The 15710-nt window shown below is 47.7% G+C and overlaps 1 protein-coding gene across 1 annotated transcript; it reads right to left on the bottom strand.

Moving 5' to 3' along the window:
* Positions 1-2406: 2406 nt before the first annotated feature.
* CERCAM (cerebral endothelial cell adhesion molecule) lies at positions 2407-15282 on the bottom strand. The gene is made up of 12 exons (XM_040404808.1): positions 15027-15282; positions 12583-12693; positions 11583-11700; positions 11239-11373; positions 10512-10716; positions 9990-10109; positions 7735-7811; positions 7264-7370; positions 5358-5490; positions 3815-3942; positions 3239-3442; positions 2407-3142 (listed from the first exon to the last, which is right to left on the bottom strand). The coding sequence occupies exons 1-12, from the start codon at positions 15224-15226 to the stop codon at positions 2905-2907; spliced, it is 1776 nt and encodes a 591-aa protein (XP_040260742.1). The 5' UTR covers positions 15227-15282; the 3' UTR covers positions 2407-2904.
* Positions 15283-15710: the final 428 nt, after the last annotated feature.

The raw sequence follows: 15710 nt of genomic DNA, 5'->3' as shown, positions 1-15710 counted from the left end.
AGAACCAGTAAATGTCCAAATAAGAAAATTCCAACAGGAGTTTTGTAAAGCACTAAAAGAAGTTGAAAAGTATCATCGCTCATCAAAACTTACTGTTGAAGAAGCCATACTTGTTTATCCAGAGATCGTCAGTGATGTGGCCAGAATTGTTACTGCAATGCCACCCACCCAAGTCAGTGTCGAAAAATTATTTTCAGCTCTAAAAATAATAAACTCTGACTTAAAGAGGACCTTTCACTAGAATAAAACATCTAAACTGACTATACAGACATGTAGAGCGGCGCCCAGGGATCCCCCTGCACTTACTATTATCCCCGGGCGCCGCTCCGTTCGCCCGGTATAGCCTCCGGTATCTTCATAGTTAGGCTCCACCCAGTGGAACCTGCCGGCGTCTCATTCTCCCATGCTGTAGCGCTGGCCAATCGCAGCGCTCAGCTCATAGCCTGAAAGGCTTTTTTTTTTTCTCAGGCTATGAGCTGAGCGCTGCGATTGGCCAGCGCTACAGCATGGGAGAAAGAGACGCCGGCAGGTTCCCCTGGGTGGAGCCTATAACGGGAGAACGGAGCGGCGCCCGGGGATAACAGTACGTGCAGGGCGATCCCTGGGCGCCGCTCTACATGTCTGTATACTTAGTTTAGAGGTTTTATTCTAGTGAAAGGTCCTCTTTAAGAGCCTCTATGAAAGAGGATCTGGCAGAGGCAATTCTCTTCCTTAGAACTCTTCATTGAATTGATTTGCATTTTCTAAGCCTATAACTACATTTCAAGATTAATATAAACCATTTCTAGGTTTTACAGATTTAGTTTTTGGTTCATATAGATAAGCTTTGTTTTTGTTCAAAAATACAAACCACATTATTTGGTTGTTTTAGAACTGGTGAAGTTCCTGTTCCTGAGGTTTATGCCTGCTGCTACTATCCAGCCACTTGATAAAAACTAATTAATAAAACTTACAGTTGTTTGTCTTTTGCTTAAACTGTTCAATACAGTAGACTGTCGGCTTCCCAGCCAGTAGTCCTGCGGTAACGACATGTATGTTGCCTTTCTTTCCTTCAAGGAATGTATTAAATACATTCGCATATTAAATACAGAGAGTCGGAAGTACAAAAAACGGAGGAGTCGGAGCATTTATCTACCGACTCCACAGCCCTGCATGTGATGAGCACAGTGACGTCATCACAGGTCCTATTCCTGTCAACAGCAAAGAAGAAGACAGAAGAGATGCCGGGCTGCGCGATCAAGTGGATTAAGGTGAGTTAAAGCGGACCTTTCACCGATTATTACACTAACTATACAGACATGTAGAGCGGCGCCCGGGGATCTCACTGCACTTACTATTATCCCTGGGCGCCGCTCCGTTCTCCTGCTATGCCCTCCGGTATCTCCGTTCCCTAAGTTATGGTAGGCGGAGTCTGCCCTTGTTCTGCTCTAGCGCTGGCCAATCGCATTGCCGAGCTCACAGCCTGGGAGAAAATAACCTCCCAGGCTGTGAGCTCTGCGCTGCGATTGGCCAGCGCTAGAGCAGAACAAGGGCAGACTCCGCCTACCATAACTTAGTGAAAAATCGGTGACCGGTTCCCTTTAACAATATGGAATCCTTTTTTTTGTACAGAGCTGAAATACCCTACTAGCCCCCTGTGGATTTTTTTGTCTTTTTCGTCGTCTGAGGATCTGACGGGCTCCTTATCTCTGTTCTCTCCCATTATAAACAGTCATTATAGCTCAAACCTTATCTTACTAATAAGAATGTGGCTTAAATAAGTGTTTATTAGACCAAAAGTAAAAGTGAAAGTACCAGTCACACGGTTAGAAAAACAGTTAACCTTTTGTGACAGAATGACTCAATAGTTTTAATAAAGGCCCATTGAAAATATGATTTTTAGCCAAAAATAAGTTAAATGCAATAATAATAAAAAAAAAATTGCCTCCAAAAGGTGTACAAGGCTGTATTACACAGCCCAATTTAACAGGGAGGGAAGCATTCCTTCCCAGCAATCGTCTGCTCGCTAGCGGAGGAGACCACTGCTATTACACGCAGAGATCTCCTCATCAGTATAGGGACGAGCAATCGTTATGCCATTGATCTTCCCTATACTGAATCAATGTTTGCAGGCAGCAGATCCTGATTACACAGCACAATCTGCTGCCTGCAATTTTTTTTTAACCTATTAAAAGATTTGGATTGCCTGTTCATCGGGCAATTGGCGTTAGGCCGCATGCACACAACCGGATGTATTTTGCGGTCCGCAAAAAATACGGATGACGTCCGTGTGCATTGCATATTTTGCGGAACAGAACAGCTGGCCCCTAATAGAACAGTCCTACCCTTGTCCGTAATGCATACAATAATAGGACATTTTTTTGTGGAACGGAAATACGGACACAGAATGCACACAGAGTACATTCCTTTTTTTTTTGCAGACCCATTAAAATGAATGGTTCCGCATACGGTCCGCAAAAAAAAAAAAAACGGAACAGAGACTGAAAGAAAATACGTTCATGTGCATGAGGCCTTAGTATTAGATTGCCAGATGATAACTAATGAGCAGAAAATCGGCAGGTGTAATACAGGCTTTACAGTCCTGTCTCTGCCCTCAGGAGATAGGATGCCTCTCAGTGGTCAGCCGTTTCGCAGAATCGGTGGGTTCGGCCGACATCTAATGTGAATGGCCAGCTTGAATCAGCTGATCTTAGCAAAACCTGACAGATATATGTATCTGATGACCAAATACATTCAGTTCTACTGCCTGAAACAAGAGTTCAAATCTGGCTACAGGACTGTATGGTGAATGGACAACATGGTGCCAAGCCCTGTGCCAGCAATGTGAGCAGTGTGCAGTTCTCCAATGTTCATGTGATGCAGGAGGTGACAATCTGCAAACAGCGACAGAGTTCACCTTCAGGATCACAGCTCATCTCGTGATGTAGAATGGAGCCCATGATGCATATCCCCCCGAGAGTCCTTGAGGGTCTTCTGTGATCCGCTCCAGTCTGTCCGTATGTTGTCATCATCCCAGAGGGTGGAGGTCTCGGTGTCACTTAACCAGTTGGGTTCCCCAGTGTAATGAGTGGGGTAAACAAGAAGAGGATGCACAGAAAAAACCTTCAGATCTCGAACAGGAAAATGGCTTTTATATTCCTTGCTGTGAAAGTAGAGAATAGACATAGTAGAGGTTAATGCCACTGGGTGCAGGAGATACAGAGGGCAGGAGACAGAACCCAACATTAGCGGCACCTACTTTGGATGTGTGTCTGACATAATGGGCAGGAACTCGTCAACTGGGAGCATCTTAGAGAGGGGCTCAGCATTCAGCAGCTTCTGGGCCCCCTGCAAGGAGATCATGTAACACAGGGTCCAATAGGAGTAATCGGCTTCCACTAGGTTCCTCACGTTCTCCACTGACTTCTCAGGATCTGTGGTCACTTGTTTCCTGCCTATGTATCTGTAACAGGAAGAATAGTCAGTCCTTACCTACAAATACCAGGTACTTAAAGGGGCATTCCCACCTTAGACATCTATAGGAGATCCACAGGATATGCAATAACAATCTGCCAATGGTGAGACCAGCGCCTATCTCCTGAACTTGGGTCCCTCAACCCTTGTCTGAAACGATGGGATGTCCACCACATCCAGGCAGAGAATGAATGTAGAAGTGGCCAAGCATGTGCTTATCTCTCACTTCTATGGGAGACGACTGAGCGTGCTTGCCTTGTTATGGGGATAGGTGCTGGAATCTCATCTACCAGACATTTGTACAATATCTTGTGGATGTGCCCTAAATATCTAAGGTGAAAACACCTATTTCATGCCTTACATCAGATCCCACTCGAGCTTGGCGGCCCGGATGTCATCCTGAAGTCGGATCATCTTTCGCTTGAAATAGGATGTAAACTGTACGTCATCCTCAAACACCAGAGTGCCCTCCAGCTGCCGATCGACTATCTGAAATTTGGACACAACAGAATTTACTACAGAAAAAAAAAAAAAGCCTTTTCACCATCGTCCCAGCTGACTAGTTCACTTTCTATGTGACGCCAAGAGGAGTAGGGGATGGTAGGTGACAAGTGTTCTAAACATGGCTCAATAAAGTTGTCACCTGTCCAGCCCATTCAGCTGCCGTCCTGACAAACTAACCTGAACCTGTCAGAACAAACTAGGTAATATGTGGCTACTGGTCATTCAAGTATCACGTGAAAGGGACCGTCTCACAGGGAGAAAGCCCTTCACCACATGATTCTCATGGAGGGGGTTCTTGCTCAGGAACTCCCCTCTATGAGGAAGACTGGAGGGCCACTGAGTAAGGCTACATGCACACGACCATTGTGTGTTTTGCGGGTCCGCAAATCGCGGATCCACAAAACACGGATGGCGTCCGTGCGCGTTCCGCAATTTGGATGCGGACAGCACACGGAGTGCTCTCCGCATCTTTTGCGGCCCCATTGAAGTGAATGGGTCCGCATACGAGCCGCCAAAACTGCGGCTCGGATGCGGACCAAAACAACGGCCGTGTGCATGAGGCCTAACTGTGGGATCCGCTCAGATGAACCTGGCCCTGTTTTACTTGCATGGCAATTCATATGACCCTGCAACACGATCCACTGATCCATGAAGCAGCGGTCAAGCGTGCTCATTTGTCACTTCCTTCATTTCTATGGGACCGATGGAGCAGCCAAGCGCTGTGCTCTGCTACTTCTGTCAGTCCCATACATTTTCAATAAATCAGCAGGGCACATGCTTAAAGGGGTTGTGCCGAAAAAAAATATTCTACAGTTTTCAAACCAGTCCCTGGATCTGAATTCTTTTGTCATTGCATGTCATTAAAAATGTTGTATGCCTACTGAATTATCCAATTAAATTTATCTGTATAGTGCCACCTGCTGTTTGTTTTTTTAATTCTTTGTCCTGCACACTGAGATGGCTGCACGTGCTCAGTTTCATCCTTCAGCTGCCTCCTGAGTTGTCATAGGGAGAGAGCTGCAGCAGACTGGGCACGTCCCCTGAGCTGCAGCAGACTGGGCACGCCCCCTGGTTCTAGAGAGATTGTCATTTGCTATATGTATTTTCTACATCAGGCATGCTCAACCTGCGGCCCTCCAGCTGTTGCAAAACTACAACTCCTACAGAAGGGCATAGTGGGAGAGTTTTAGTTTTACAACAGCTGGAGGGCCGCAGGTTGAGCATCCCTGTTCTACATTAATCATGGGAGAACCCCTTAACCATGACCCCCATTGTAGTGAATGTCCTGGTCAGACATTTATCATCTATCCTGAGGATAGGTCATCTGTAGGGCATCGCCACCTGTAGTTGATGGCAGGGATGCTATGATAAAAGAGCGTGTACCTTAGCAGACACATTACCTCTTGCCATATTTTAAAATGGCTGAGGAAACAGCCCACCTCCCCTTTAGTGAGGGTCCGACCGGAGAATGGATCGTAGAATCCCGGCAGAAGATTCACCCCAAGACGCTTGATGTCGCTGCTGTTCAGAGCCCTACAAGGGATGATAAGAGATGGTTAGGAGGTGACCCTGCTGTATAACTAGAGGACATGTCTACTGAGCTGCATCAGTGGGAACACAAACGGCAACCACAAGGATCCTGTCACCAGTGTTATGTACTGGTTTTATATCAGATGAGTTCTAAGATAGAGGATGTCACTTGAAATCAGACATGTATGTAGTGGTATCTGCATGCCGCTCATTCAGGCATATGGATGTTATCTGCATGACTGGTGCACTGTAACGTTACAATGCACCAGATCTCCAGAAGCACATGCCATACCGCTGTCTGATCTGATGAGCCGAGCAGGTTGCAGTCAGCTCCACTGACAGGTCTCGCAGCAGCCGTCCTTCCGCCTCCTCCTTTCTGGTCCAGCTCCTGCTTCCCCTGAGATACCTCATCTACTGTACAATACACAGCCCAGCTGCTGCAGAACCTGATGGATTGACAGGAGGCACCGCTCTTCCCGTCACAGACAGGTTGTGCAGCAGCTGCCAAACCTCTTTGGAGACTGAAGGGGGGACCTCCATATGTATGTACACACTTCAAGAAACTTTTCTAATATTCATATAATGAACATCAAGGGAAATTTACCATTGATACGTCTGTAAATAATAATTGTAAGAACATCAGCTTCTGACCAGTCTACGGAGATAAGCGGCGCTTCCGAGAGGCGCTACTTATTTCTTTCTAAAAGTCAGTCACAGATCAGTTTTTCTAGACGTTCTTCCTCCTTTGTCAAACGCTGCTTGACTGACATGTAAATGGTTCGTCCTGAAGAAGTTCTGCAGCAGCTCCAGTGTGTATTATATAGAACATGACACACCTCAGCTGCTGCAGAACATCACAATACATACCTCAGCTGCTGCAGAACCTCATAATACACACCTCAGCTGCTGCAGAACCTCATAATGCACACATCAGCTGCTGGAGAACCTCATTATACACACATCAGCTGCTGGAGAACATCACAATACACACCTCAGCTGCTGCAGAACATCACAATACACACCTCAGCTGCTGCAGAACATCACAATACACACCTCAGCTGCTGCAGAACATCACAATACACACCTCAGCTGCTGCAGAACCTCATAATACACACCTCAGCTGCTGCAGAACCTCATAATACACACATCAGCTGCTGCAGAACATCACAATATACACCTCAGGTGCTGCAGAACATCATAATACACACCCCAGCTGCTGCAGAACCTCATCATACACATCTCAGCTGTTGCAGAACATCATAATACACACCCCAGCTGCTGCAGAACCTCATCATACACATCTCAGCTGTTGCAGAACATCATAATACACACCTCAGCTGCTGCAGAACATCATAATACACACCTCAGCTGCTGCAGAACATCATAATACACACCCCAGCTGCTGCAGAACCTCATCATACACATCTCAGCTGCTGCAGAACCTCATCATACACATCTCAGCTGTTGCAGAACATCATAATACACACCTCAGCAGAGGTAGGGGGTACATTATATAAGATGTCTGCTAACTGGACTAATCTCCTCAACTAACCCTCACTTTCCTACATTCGTGTTTCCTTAGGCTGAGTTCACACTTCAGGTATCTGAAGCCCGTAGTGAAGCCGACTCAGAGATGGGGTATAAGGGAAAGATTTCCCCCCGTTCTTCATTTTTGACTCACACGGCTCACAATAACTGATGGAAATAATTGACCAAAATAAGTGTGAACTCCGCCTTACTGAAATGTAGTCATGTGTGATCCAGTAAAAAGTTTACCCTCCATCCACTGCATCCAACACGCGGCAAGCGATCTCTTGCTCATACAGGGAGCGGAGCATTCTCTCCCGACGTTCAGGGCGGCGAAGAAGATTTATGAGAATTACCTAAAACATGAAGAAGCGGATTACAGGACGGATTCTTTACTGGGACATGATGGTAGGGCTACAGACAGACAGAAAATTTAGATACTGATACTGAAGTAAAAACATGAATACTTTTTAATACGGAGTGACGTCTGCATGTCTGTGTAGGACATGGACCTGGCGTCTGTGGGGGACAACGGTCTGCAAAGGTGTTCAGGTCCATGAGACATGAATCAGAATAGTGCATGACCGAGGGTCCGTGTGGTGGGAATAGAACCATTTATTTCTATGGGACAGTGTGCAATCCACCGTACATGGACCAACCATCTCAGGAAGCATAACAAGAACGTATGATGTGCACGTGAGAACACTTCTGTTAGCAAACCTCATCAAATCCCATTTTGTCCGGATGCTTTTCTGGCGGGAACACGTACTGAGAGGTAATGAATGGGAAGCCTTCCACTGTAAAACAGAAAGGTGACGGTTTCTATAAGGACTCACGCACACGACCGTATGAATTTTGCGGTTCGCAAAAAAAGGATCTGCAAGATATACGGATGACGTCTGTGCATTCCGTATTTTGCGGAATGTAACAGCTGGCCCCTAATAGAACAGTACTATCCTTGTCCTTAATGTGGACAATAATAGGAAACGTTCTATTTTTTCACGGAAATACGGAAACGGAATGCACACCGGGTAACTTCCTGTTTTTTTTGCGGACCCATTGAAGTGAATGGTTCCGCATACGGTCCGCAAAAAAAACAGAACGGATACGGAAAGAAAATACGTTCGTGTGCATGAGCATTAAGTCTGAGAGTTATATTCTACACTAAATATTAGGAAATTGCTTTTATAGAAATTTCTTAGGATCGGTTCACATCACGTTTTTGGCATCCGTTTAACATATACAAAAAAAGTATATGTTAAGAGATGCCATACAGTGGGACTCTGCAGGATACAAAAGCGTGGTCTGCTGCGCTTTCGTATCCTTTTTGTATCCGTTAAACGAATAGCAAAAACATGATGTGAAACCACCCTTAACACCTTTCACTCATTATCAGAAAATGAATTTGCTAAATTCTGCCACTGCCTAATCCCCCTCCCAGTGATGAACACATTCAGGGGCAATTTATTTATATTTTTACAGATTTTGGACAAAAAAATTTTTTTTTTCAATTCGTCTTTCTTAAACAGTGTCAGCAGTTTTTGTTCCGCAGGGTTAAGATTCACCACACCTGCAGAGTATCTCGCTTTTAGTTTCACATTGAACAGTCAGGTTGCTGCTCTGACAGCTGGATGTATAGCCCTTATCTCTGAACACCTGACAGCTCATAAACAGTGACTATAGCTCAATTCTTATCAAACTGATTAGACTATGGCTTAAAGGGGTTGTCCGTGTTCAGAGCTGAACCCGGACATACCCAAAATTTCACCCAGGCAGAGCCCCTGACAACAGCATCGGAGCAGTTCATGCTCCAATGTTCTCCTTTGCCCTGCGCTGAATCGCGCAGGGCAAAGGCATTTTGTGGAGTTCCGATGACGTACCGGGCTCTCCTTCGGGCTGCCAGGTGGAGGCTTCCGCCCAGCAGTGAACCCGGTGACGTCACCGGCACTGATGGGCGGGCTTTAGCCTGTAAAACGGCTAGGGCTGCGCTAAAGCCCGCCTATCAGAGCCAGTGATGTCATCTAACACACTCCGCCCGGCAGTGTGTTATAGTAAATAAAAGCCTCCGCCCGGCAGTGTGTTATAGTAAATAAAAGAGCCCTTGCCCTGCGCGATCCTGCGCAGGGCAAGGGAGCGCATCGGAGCATGAACTGCTCCGATGCTCAAGTCAGGGGGGCTGCCTGGGTGAAATTATGGGTATGTCCGGGTTCAGCGCTGAACCCAGACAACCCCTTTAAATGAGTGTTTATGAGTTGTCAGGAGATCAGAGATAAGGGCTATACATCTATCAATCAGAGCAGAAAACTGATGGTTCAGTGTGAAACTGAAAGGGAGGTACTCAGCAGATGCGCTGAAATTTAACCCTGTAGAACAATCACTGCTGAAAATTTTGAAAGACCTACTGAAAAAAAGATTTTTAAGCCTAAAATAAGTAAAAGGCAATTGTAAAAAAAATGACCCTTTAAAATTTCCTTGCTATGTATCTCCACAGTAATATCACCCATACTTTGCACATAGATGTAGACAGGCTGCATTCAGGGATATAACGCCACTTTACTGCACCCAGACCCATGTATCAGTGACTTGTTCCTTATGTCTAGCTTATATGCTTTAGTTTATGTTTGGCCTTGCTTTCATACTGTACCTGTTCATTACATCACTTTTGTTGTCCTCATCCCTAGTAATAGTCTGTAATATACTCTAGAGCTGCGCTCACAATTCTGCTGGTTTTCATTGAAAACTATCAGCAATCTATCTATAATGCTCCAGCACATATTGGCACGGTATCAGGATACAACTCAAAATGCAAATCACCACAGCAAACTCCGGGCAGGCACTGAACAGGCAAGGAACGCTGAAAGATTTCAGCTCTGTATGCTGCAGAATTGTGATTACAGCTCTGTGCTACGACACATTACAATGTACAAGCTGCGGTGTATGCATGTGTAATCCTCTTCAGATATGTCAATGCTCACCCATTGCCTCTAGCAGAAGGTGTACAAAATTCAGCTTGTCGTCCTCCAGGTCGTGCTGTGGGAGCGGAGGTGCATTGATGTATCCAAAGTGATGGTTGTTGCATATGTAACCTTGCACTCCTGAAACAAAGAACCTGTTAGGCTTCGTTCACATCACCGTTCAGCCTTTAGGAGCAGGAGAACGGAAAGGACGGATTCGGCACATAACTGAGCCTGAACGGAACCCAAGGACCCCATTATATATAAAGGGGTCCGTTAGGTTTCCGCTCAGAAGATGATTTTGGAGCGGAGACAAAAGTAGTGCATGCAGGACTTTTGTCTCCGCTTAAAAAAATCTTCCTCTGAGCGGAAACCTAACGGTCCTTAGGATCCGTTCGGCTCAGTTATGTGCCAAATCCGTCCTTTCCGTTCTCCTGCTCCTAAACGGAGCAGAACGGAAAGGCTGAACGGTGATGTGAACGAAGCCTTACCTACAGCCAAAGGACAGACCCACGGAAGAGTGCAATGTCTCTCGATACATACCTGACGCCAAGCACGAGTGTGCAAACACAATGACATCGTCATAGGTCCAGGTGTACTTGGGGTGAGGGGGGTGAAATGCCAGTTTGCTGCTCTCTTCCTTGCGCAGGTCCAGCAGGAAGGTGGAGTGCACCATGGGGACAGGGAAGCAGCCGACACGCTGGCGGTTCTTTGTGGGGTAATAATCGGCTGTTCGGCGATAAAATCCCTGACAACAAGAAGGCACGGAGTTACTGACAACCCAATTTCAGAAACCTGCTATGTCTAACTGTCTCATATCAGACTGCTGCTGGCTCCAGAGCCTTCCAGGGAACAGGCAGCTGGTAAAGCTGCATTCTAGCGACTATCCACTTACAGATTGGGGTCCCGAGTGGTTAACCCCCTCCACCTTCCTTTTATGAGGTCCTTAGGGTACGGCCAAACGGCAATTTTGTGCGCTTCATGTGTCTTGTGCCCCTGTATCGCAGTGCAGCCATAGAAAAGAATGGAGTTGCAGAGCGATTTGCACACTTGCTCCGACTATGACCCCAGAATTGCTAAAAATCCAACACTGAACGAATTTTTGCGATTCTGGCTCACGGTCAATGTGTCAGCTGTGCTGCGACCACGTTCATTTCTGTGGCTGCCCTGCGATACAAGGGCACATGACACGCCCAAAATTGTCAGGTAGCCGTACCCTAACAGGGGCATATGTAGAAGGGCCACCATTATCGCCTGAGCGGTCACATACCTGAGGAGTCATCCCGCACCAAAAGTTAGAGAATCCTGTCTGGGCATCCAACATCGGTGCTATCAAGGTCTTATTCTCTGCCATGAGCGACTGCACGGTCTGAACGTTGGTCAAGATGTTGTCCGCATCGGTGTACTGTAAGATAATGGGGATAGACTACTGGCTAGAAGCCTTCATCTCCAACACCGCACAGGAAACCTCCGTATATGACCGTATATGGTACTCACCGCACTGTGACGTGTCGGATGTCAATAGACCAGCGGCAACGCTCAGGTAACCCCATATATTACCCTTCATGCACCACCAAGGCTCAGACACCCGCCCGCCCCACTTCTCAGTCGTACCAGAATGTAGTCGGCTCTGTTCTCTCTTGCGTAGTCCAGGGCCTCCTGTCTGAGCTTCATCACGTGCTCATAGCGCTCCTTGGGCCACTGTTTTGGACCAGTCTCTTCAGGAAACCATCTGCGGAAGGAGGAGGAGATACAGTTAAAGACAGAACATTGTGTCCCACTCACCATCTACCGCTCCTGTAAGTCAGGATACAAAACCTTCCCTCCATGTAATGTCCAAATAATAATACCATGGAGTGCTCTAATAATACCACCATACAGTGCTCAAATAATTTCATCATATAGTGTACTGATAATACTAGCTGAAATAATACCGCCATACAGTGTACCAATAATACTACCAGAGTGCTCAAACAATACCACCATATAGTGCTCAAATACTACCACCATCCAGGGCACACATACTACCACTACAGAGCACTCAAATAATACCTCCATAAAGTGCTCCAATGAGGCTACTTTCACACTAGCATTTTTTTGCGGATCCGTCATGGATCTGCAAAAACGCTTCCGTTACCATAATACAACCGCATGCATCTGTCATGAACGGATCCGGCTGTATTATGTCTTCTATAGCCAAGACCGATCCGTCTTGAACACCATTGAAAGTCAATGGAGGACGGATCCGTTTTCTATTGTGCCAGATTGTGTCATAGAAAACGGATCCGTCCCCATTGACTTACATTGTGTGCCGTTTTGGTGTCCGCCTACAGAGAGGAACGGAGGCTGATCGGAGGCGAACTGATGCATTCTGAGCGGATCCTTTTCCATTCAGAATGCATTAGGGCAAAACTGATCCGTTTTGGAACCGCTTGTGAGAGCCCATGACGGATCTCAGAAACGGAAAGCAAAAACGCGAGTGTGAAAGTAGCCTAAGAAACCACTTCACTACTTGACATAAGACAACTCGGGGGGCAGTTCTGTGTGCCATCTTAGTAATATGTAGAATTCTGTGCCGACAGCAGATACAACGAGCCGGGGGGGGCGACCTCACCTGGGGGACTCCTGCGCTCTACAGACCACCGACCGATACAAGGGGCGCACCGCCTCCAGCCACTGCCGCAGCACCTCCAGGGTGGCGTCCTCATTGTGATCCGTCACACACCTGCAAGGACGAAACCAAGGACATCTCATCACAGACACGACCCAAGCTGGGAAAGCTGGGTGACAAGCTATACTCCCAGGGGGCGAAACATACTGCAACGAGTATGCTGGGAGTTGTAGTGAAACATAGGAGCAGCGCAACTACCTCTAAGGGTCCATTCACACGTCCGTGTGTGTTTTGTGGATCCACGGATCCGCAAAACACGGACATCGGCGATGTGCGTTCCGCATTTTGCGGACCGCACATCGCCGGCACTTTATAGAAAATGACTTTTCTTGTCCGCAATTGCGGACAAGAATAGGAATATGTTCTATTTTTTTCTGGATCGGAATTGCGGACCCGCAATGAATGGGTCCGCAATTCCGTTCCGCAAAATGCGGAACGAAATTGCGGACGTGTGAATGGACCCTTAAGCTGCCATTATGATCCTGCGATTTGCCGCTCTAGGGGGCACTAGATATTAAAGGGGGACGCGCTGCAGGCCCGGCGATAAACGGAAGGATTTTTCTATTATTATTAAAAATAAATATTTTAAAATTGAATTTTATTAAACTTTTACTTTGTAATAATAAAATTTTACTCATTTTTTTTCCTACTGTACAGGACTAAATATGACAAATTTCCATCGGTTGGCACCAATTCAAGTTGTCGATACAATTGGCGGCGGTTTAAGGATCTAATCCAATTGGCGTAGGGATCTAAACTGATTGTCGTGGCGTTGGGATCTAATACGATTGGCGCCGGCGTGAGGATCTAATGGATTGGTGCTAGTGTGGGTATCTAATCTGATTGGCGCCAGTGTGGGGATCTAATCTGATTGGCGCCAGTGTGAAGATGTAATCTGATTGGCACCAGCGTGGGGATCTAATCTGATTGGCGCCAGCGTGGGGATCTAATCTGATTGGCGCCAGCGTGGGGATCTAATCTGATTGGCGCCAATGTGGGGATCTAATCTGATTGGCGCCAGAGTGGGGATCTAATCTGATTGGCGCCAGCGTGGGGATCTAATCTGATTGGCGCCAGCGTGGGGATCTAATCTGATTGGCGCCAGCGTGGGGATCTAATCTGATTGGCGCCAGCGTGGGGATCTAATCTGATTGGCGCCAGCGTGGGGATCTAATCTGATTGGCGCCAATGTGGGGATCTAATCTGAATGGCGCCAGAGTGGGGATCTAATCTGATTGGCGCCAGCGTGGGGATCTAATCTGATTGGCGCCAGCGTGGGGATCTAATCTGATTGGCGCCAGCGTGGGGATCTAATCTGATTGGCGCCAGCGTGGGGGATCTAATCTGATTGGCGCCAGCGTGGGGGATCTAATCTGATTGGCGCCAGCGTGGGGATCTAATCTGATTGGCGCCAGCGTGGGGGGTCTAATCTGATTGGCGCCAGCGTGGGGGGTCTAATCTGATTGGCGCCAGCGTGGGGGGTCTAATCTGATTGGCGCCAGCGTGGGGATCTAATCTGATTGGCGCCAGCGTGGGGATCTAATCTGATTGGCGCCAGCGTGGGGATCTAATCTGATTGGCGCCAGCGTGGGGGGTCTAATCTGATTGGCGCCAGCGTGGGGGATCTAATCTGATTGGCGCCAGCGTGGGGATCTAATCTGATTGGCGCCAGCGTGGGGATCTAATCTGATTGGCGCCAGCGTGGGGATCTAATCTGATTGGCGCCAGCGTGGGGGGTCTAATCTGATTGGCGCCAGCGTGGGGGGTCTAATCTGATTGGCGCCAGCGTGGGGATCTAATCTGATTGGCGCCAGCGTGGGGATCTAATCTGATTGGCGCCAGCGTGGGGATCTAATCTGATTGGCGCCAGCGTGGGGGGTCTAATCTGATTGGCGCCAGCGTGGGGGGTCTAATCTGATTGGCGCCAGCGTGGGGGATCTAATCTGATTGGCGCCAGCGTGGGGATCTAATCTGATTGGCGCCAGCGTGGGGATCTAATCTGATTGGCGCCAGCGTGGGGATCTAATCTGATTGGCGCCAGCGTGGGGATCTAATCTGATTGGCGCCAGCGTGGGGGGTCTAATCTGATTGGCGCCAGCGTGGGGGGTCTAATCTGATTGGCGCCAGCGTGGGGATCTAATCTGATTGGCGCCAGCGTGGGGATCTAATCTGATTGGCGCCAGCGTGGGGATCTAACCAATCCCAGCCCATACAACACAATTGGCTAAAATTATTCATTAATGGTTCGGGGTAACGACACGTTCCCACATAGCGGCAAAATCAGGCGCAGGGACGTGGACTTGGGGACCGCACCCTTAGGCTAGGGCTAAAAATATCAGACACCATTTGGGGGGTAAAGGGGCCAATTAACCATAATCCTCCCTCACCAGATGGAGATCCTCTCCTTAGGGTACTGCAGTCTCTCTAGCGCCCCCAGGCTGTAGGGCAGCGCATGTGCGGCGTTGCGAGCCAGAAGTGCAATAACCAGGGAAGGAGGTGAGGAGTCGTTACCGAGCACCGGCTCCTGACCGGAGGCCAGTAGTCCCAGGCCCGGCAGGAGAAGGAGCAGTACAACGGCAGGGGCCATGCAGGAACACCGGGGAGGACGTGTCAGAGGAGGGGGAGACACGGGCGGGGAGTGCGCGAGAGGAGGGAGAGGGGGCGCTGAGGAGGCGGGAAAAGGAGGGGGCTGCAGTGCTTTCACTTTACCTCAGGCGCAGTGTCCTGCTGCTGTCTGTCATGTCTGCTCTACACGACCTCTGCTCCCTGAAGTCTTATGAGTCTTTTCTACATATTGTCCTTCAGACTGTGTAGATCACCATCCTTGTCTGACTGCTTCCCAAGTCCTATCCACATCTGGGAAAGCTGGGTGAAAGCCAATATGGCAGCCTCCTTAGATTCCGGAATGGCAGATGAGGATGTGTACCACGCAGAAATCAAGCTGTACTTTGTTTTGTATGACCAAAACCTTAATAAAAAATTTCTTGAATCAGAAAAATGAAGTTATACCATTGGTTACCGCTGCATCTGTGGCGTGTTTACCGTATGCGCCATAAAAAAAAAAAAAAAAA

The sequence above is a fragment of the Bufo bufo genome, chromosome 8 (assembly GCF_905171765.1).
Source record: "Bufo bufo chromosome 8, aBufBuf1.1, whole genome shotgun sequence".
NCBI lineage: Eukaryota > Metazoa > Chordata > Amphibia > Anura > Bufonidae > Bufo > Bufo bufo.
Note: the sequence above shows the minus strand (reverse complement) of the source record. Positions and strands in the feature narration are given on the sequence as shown.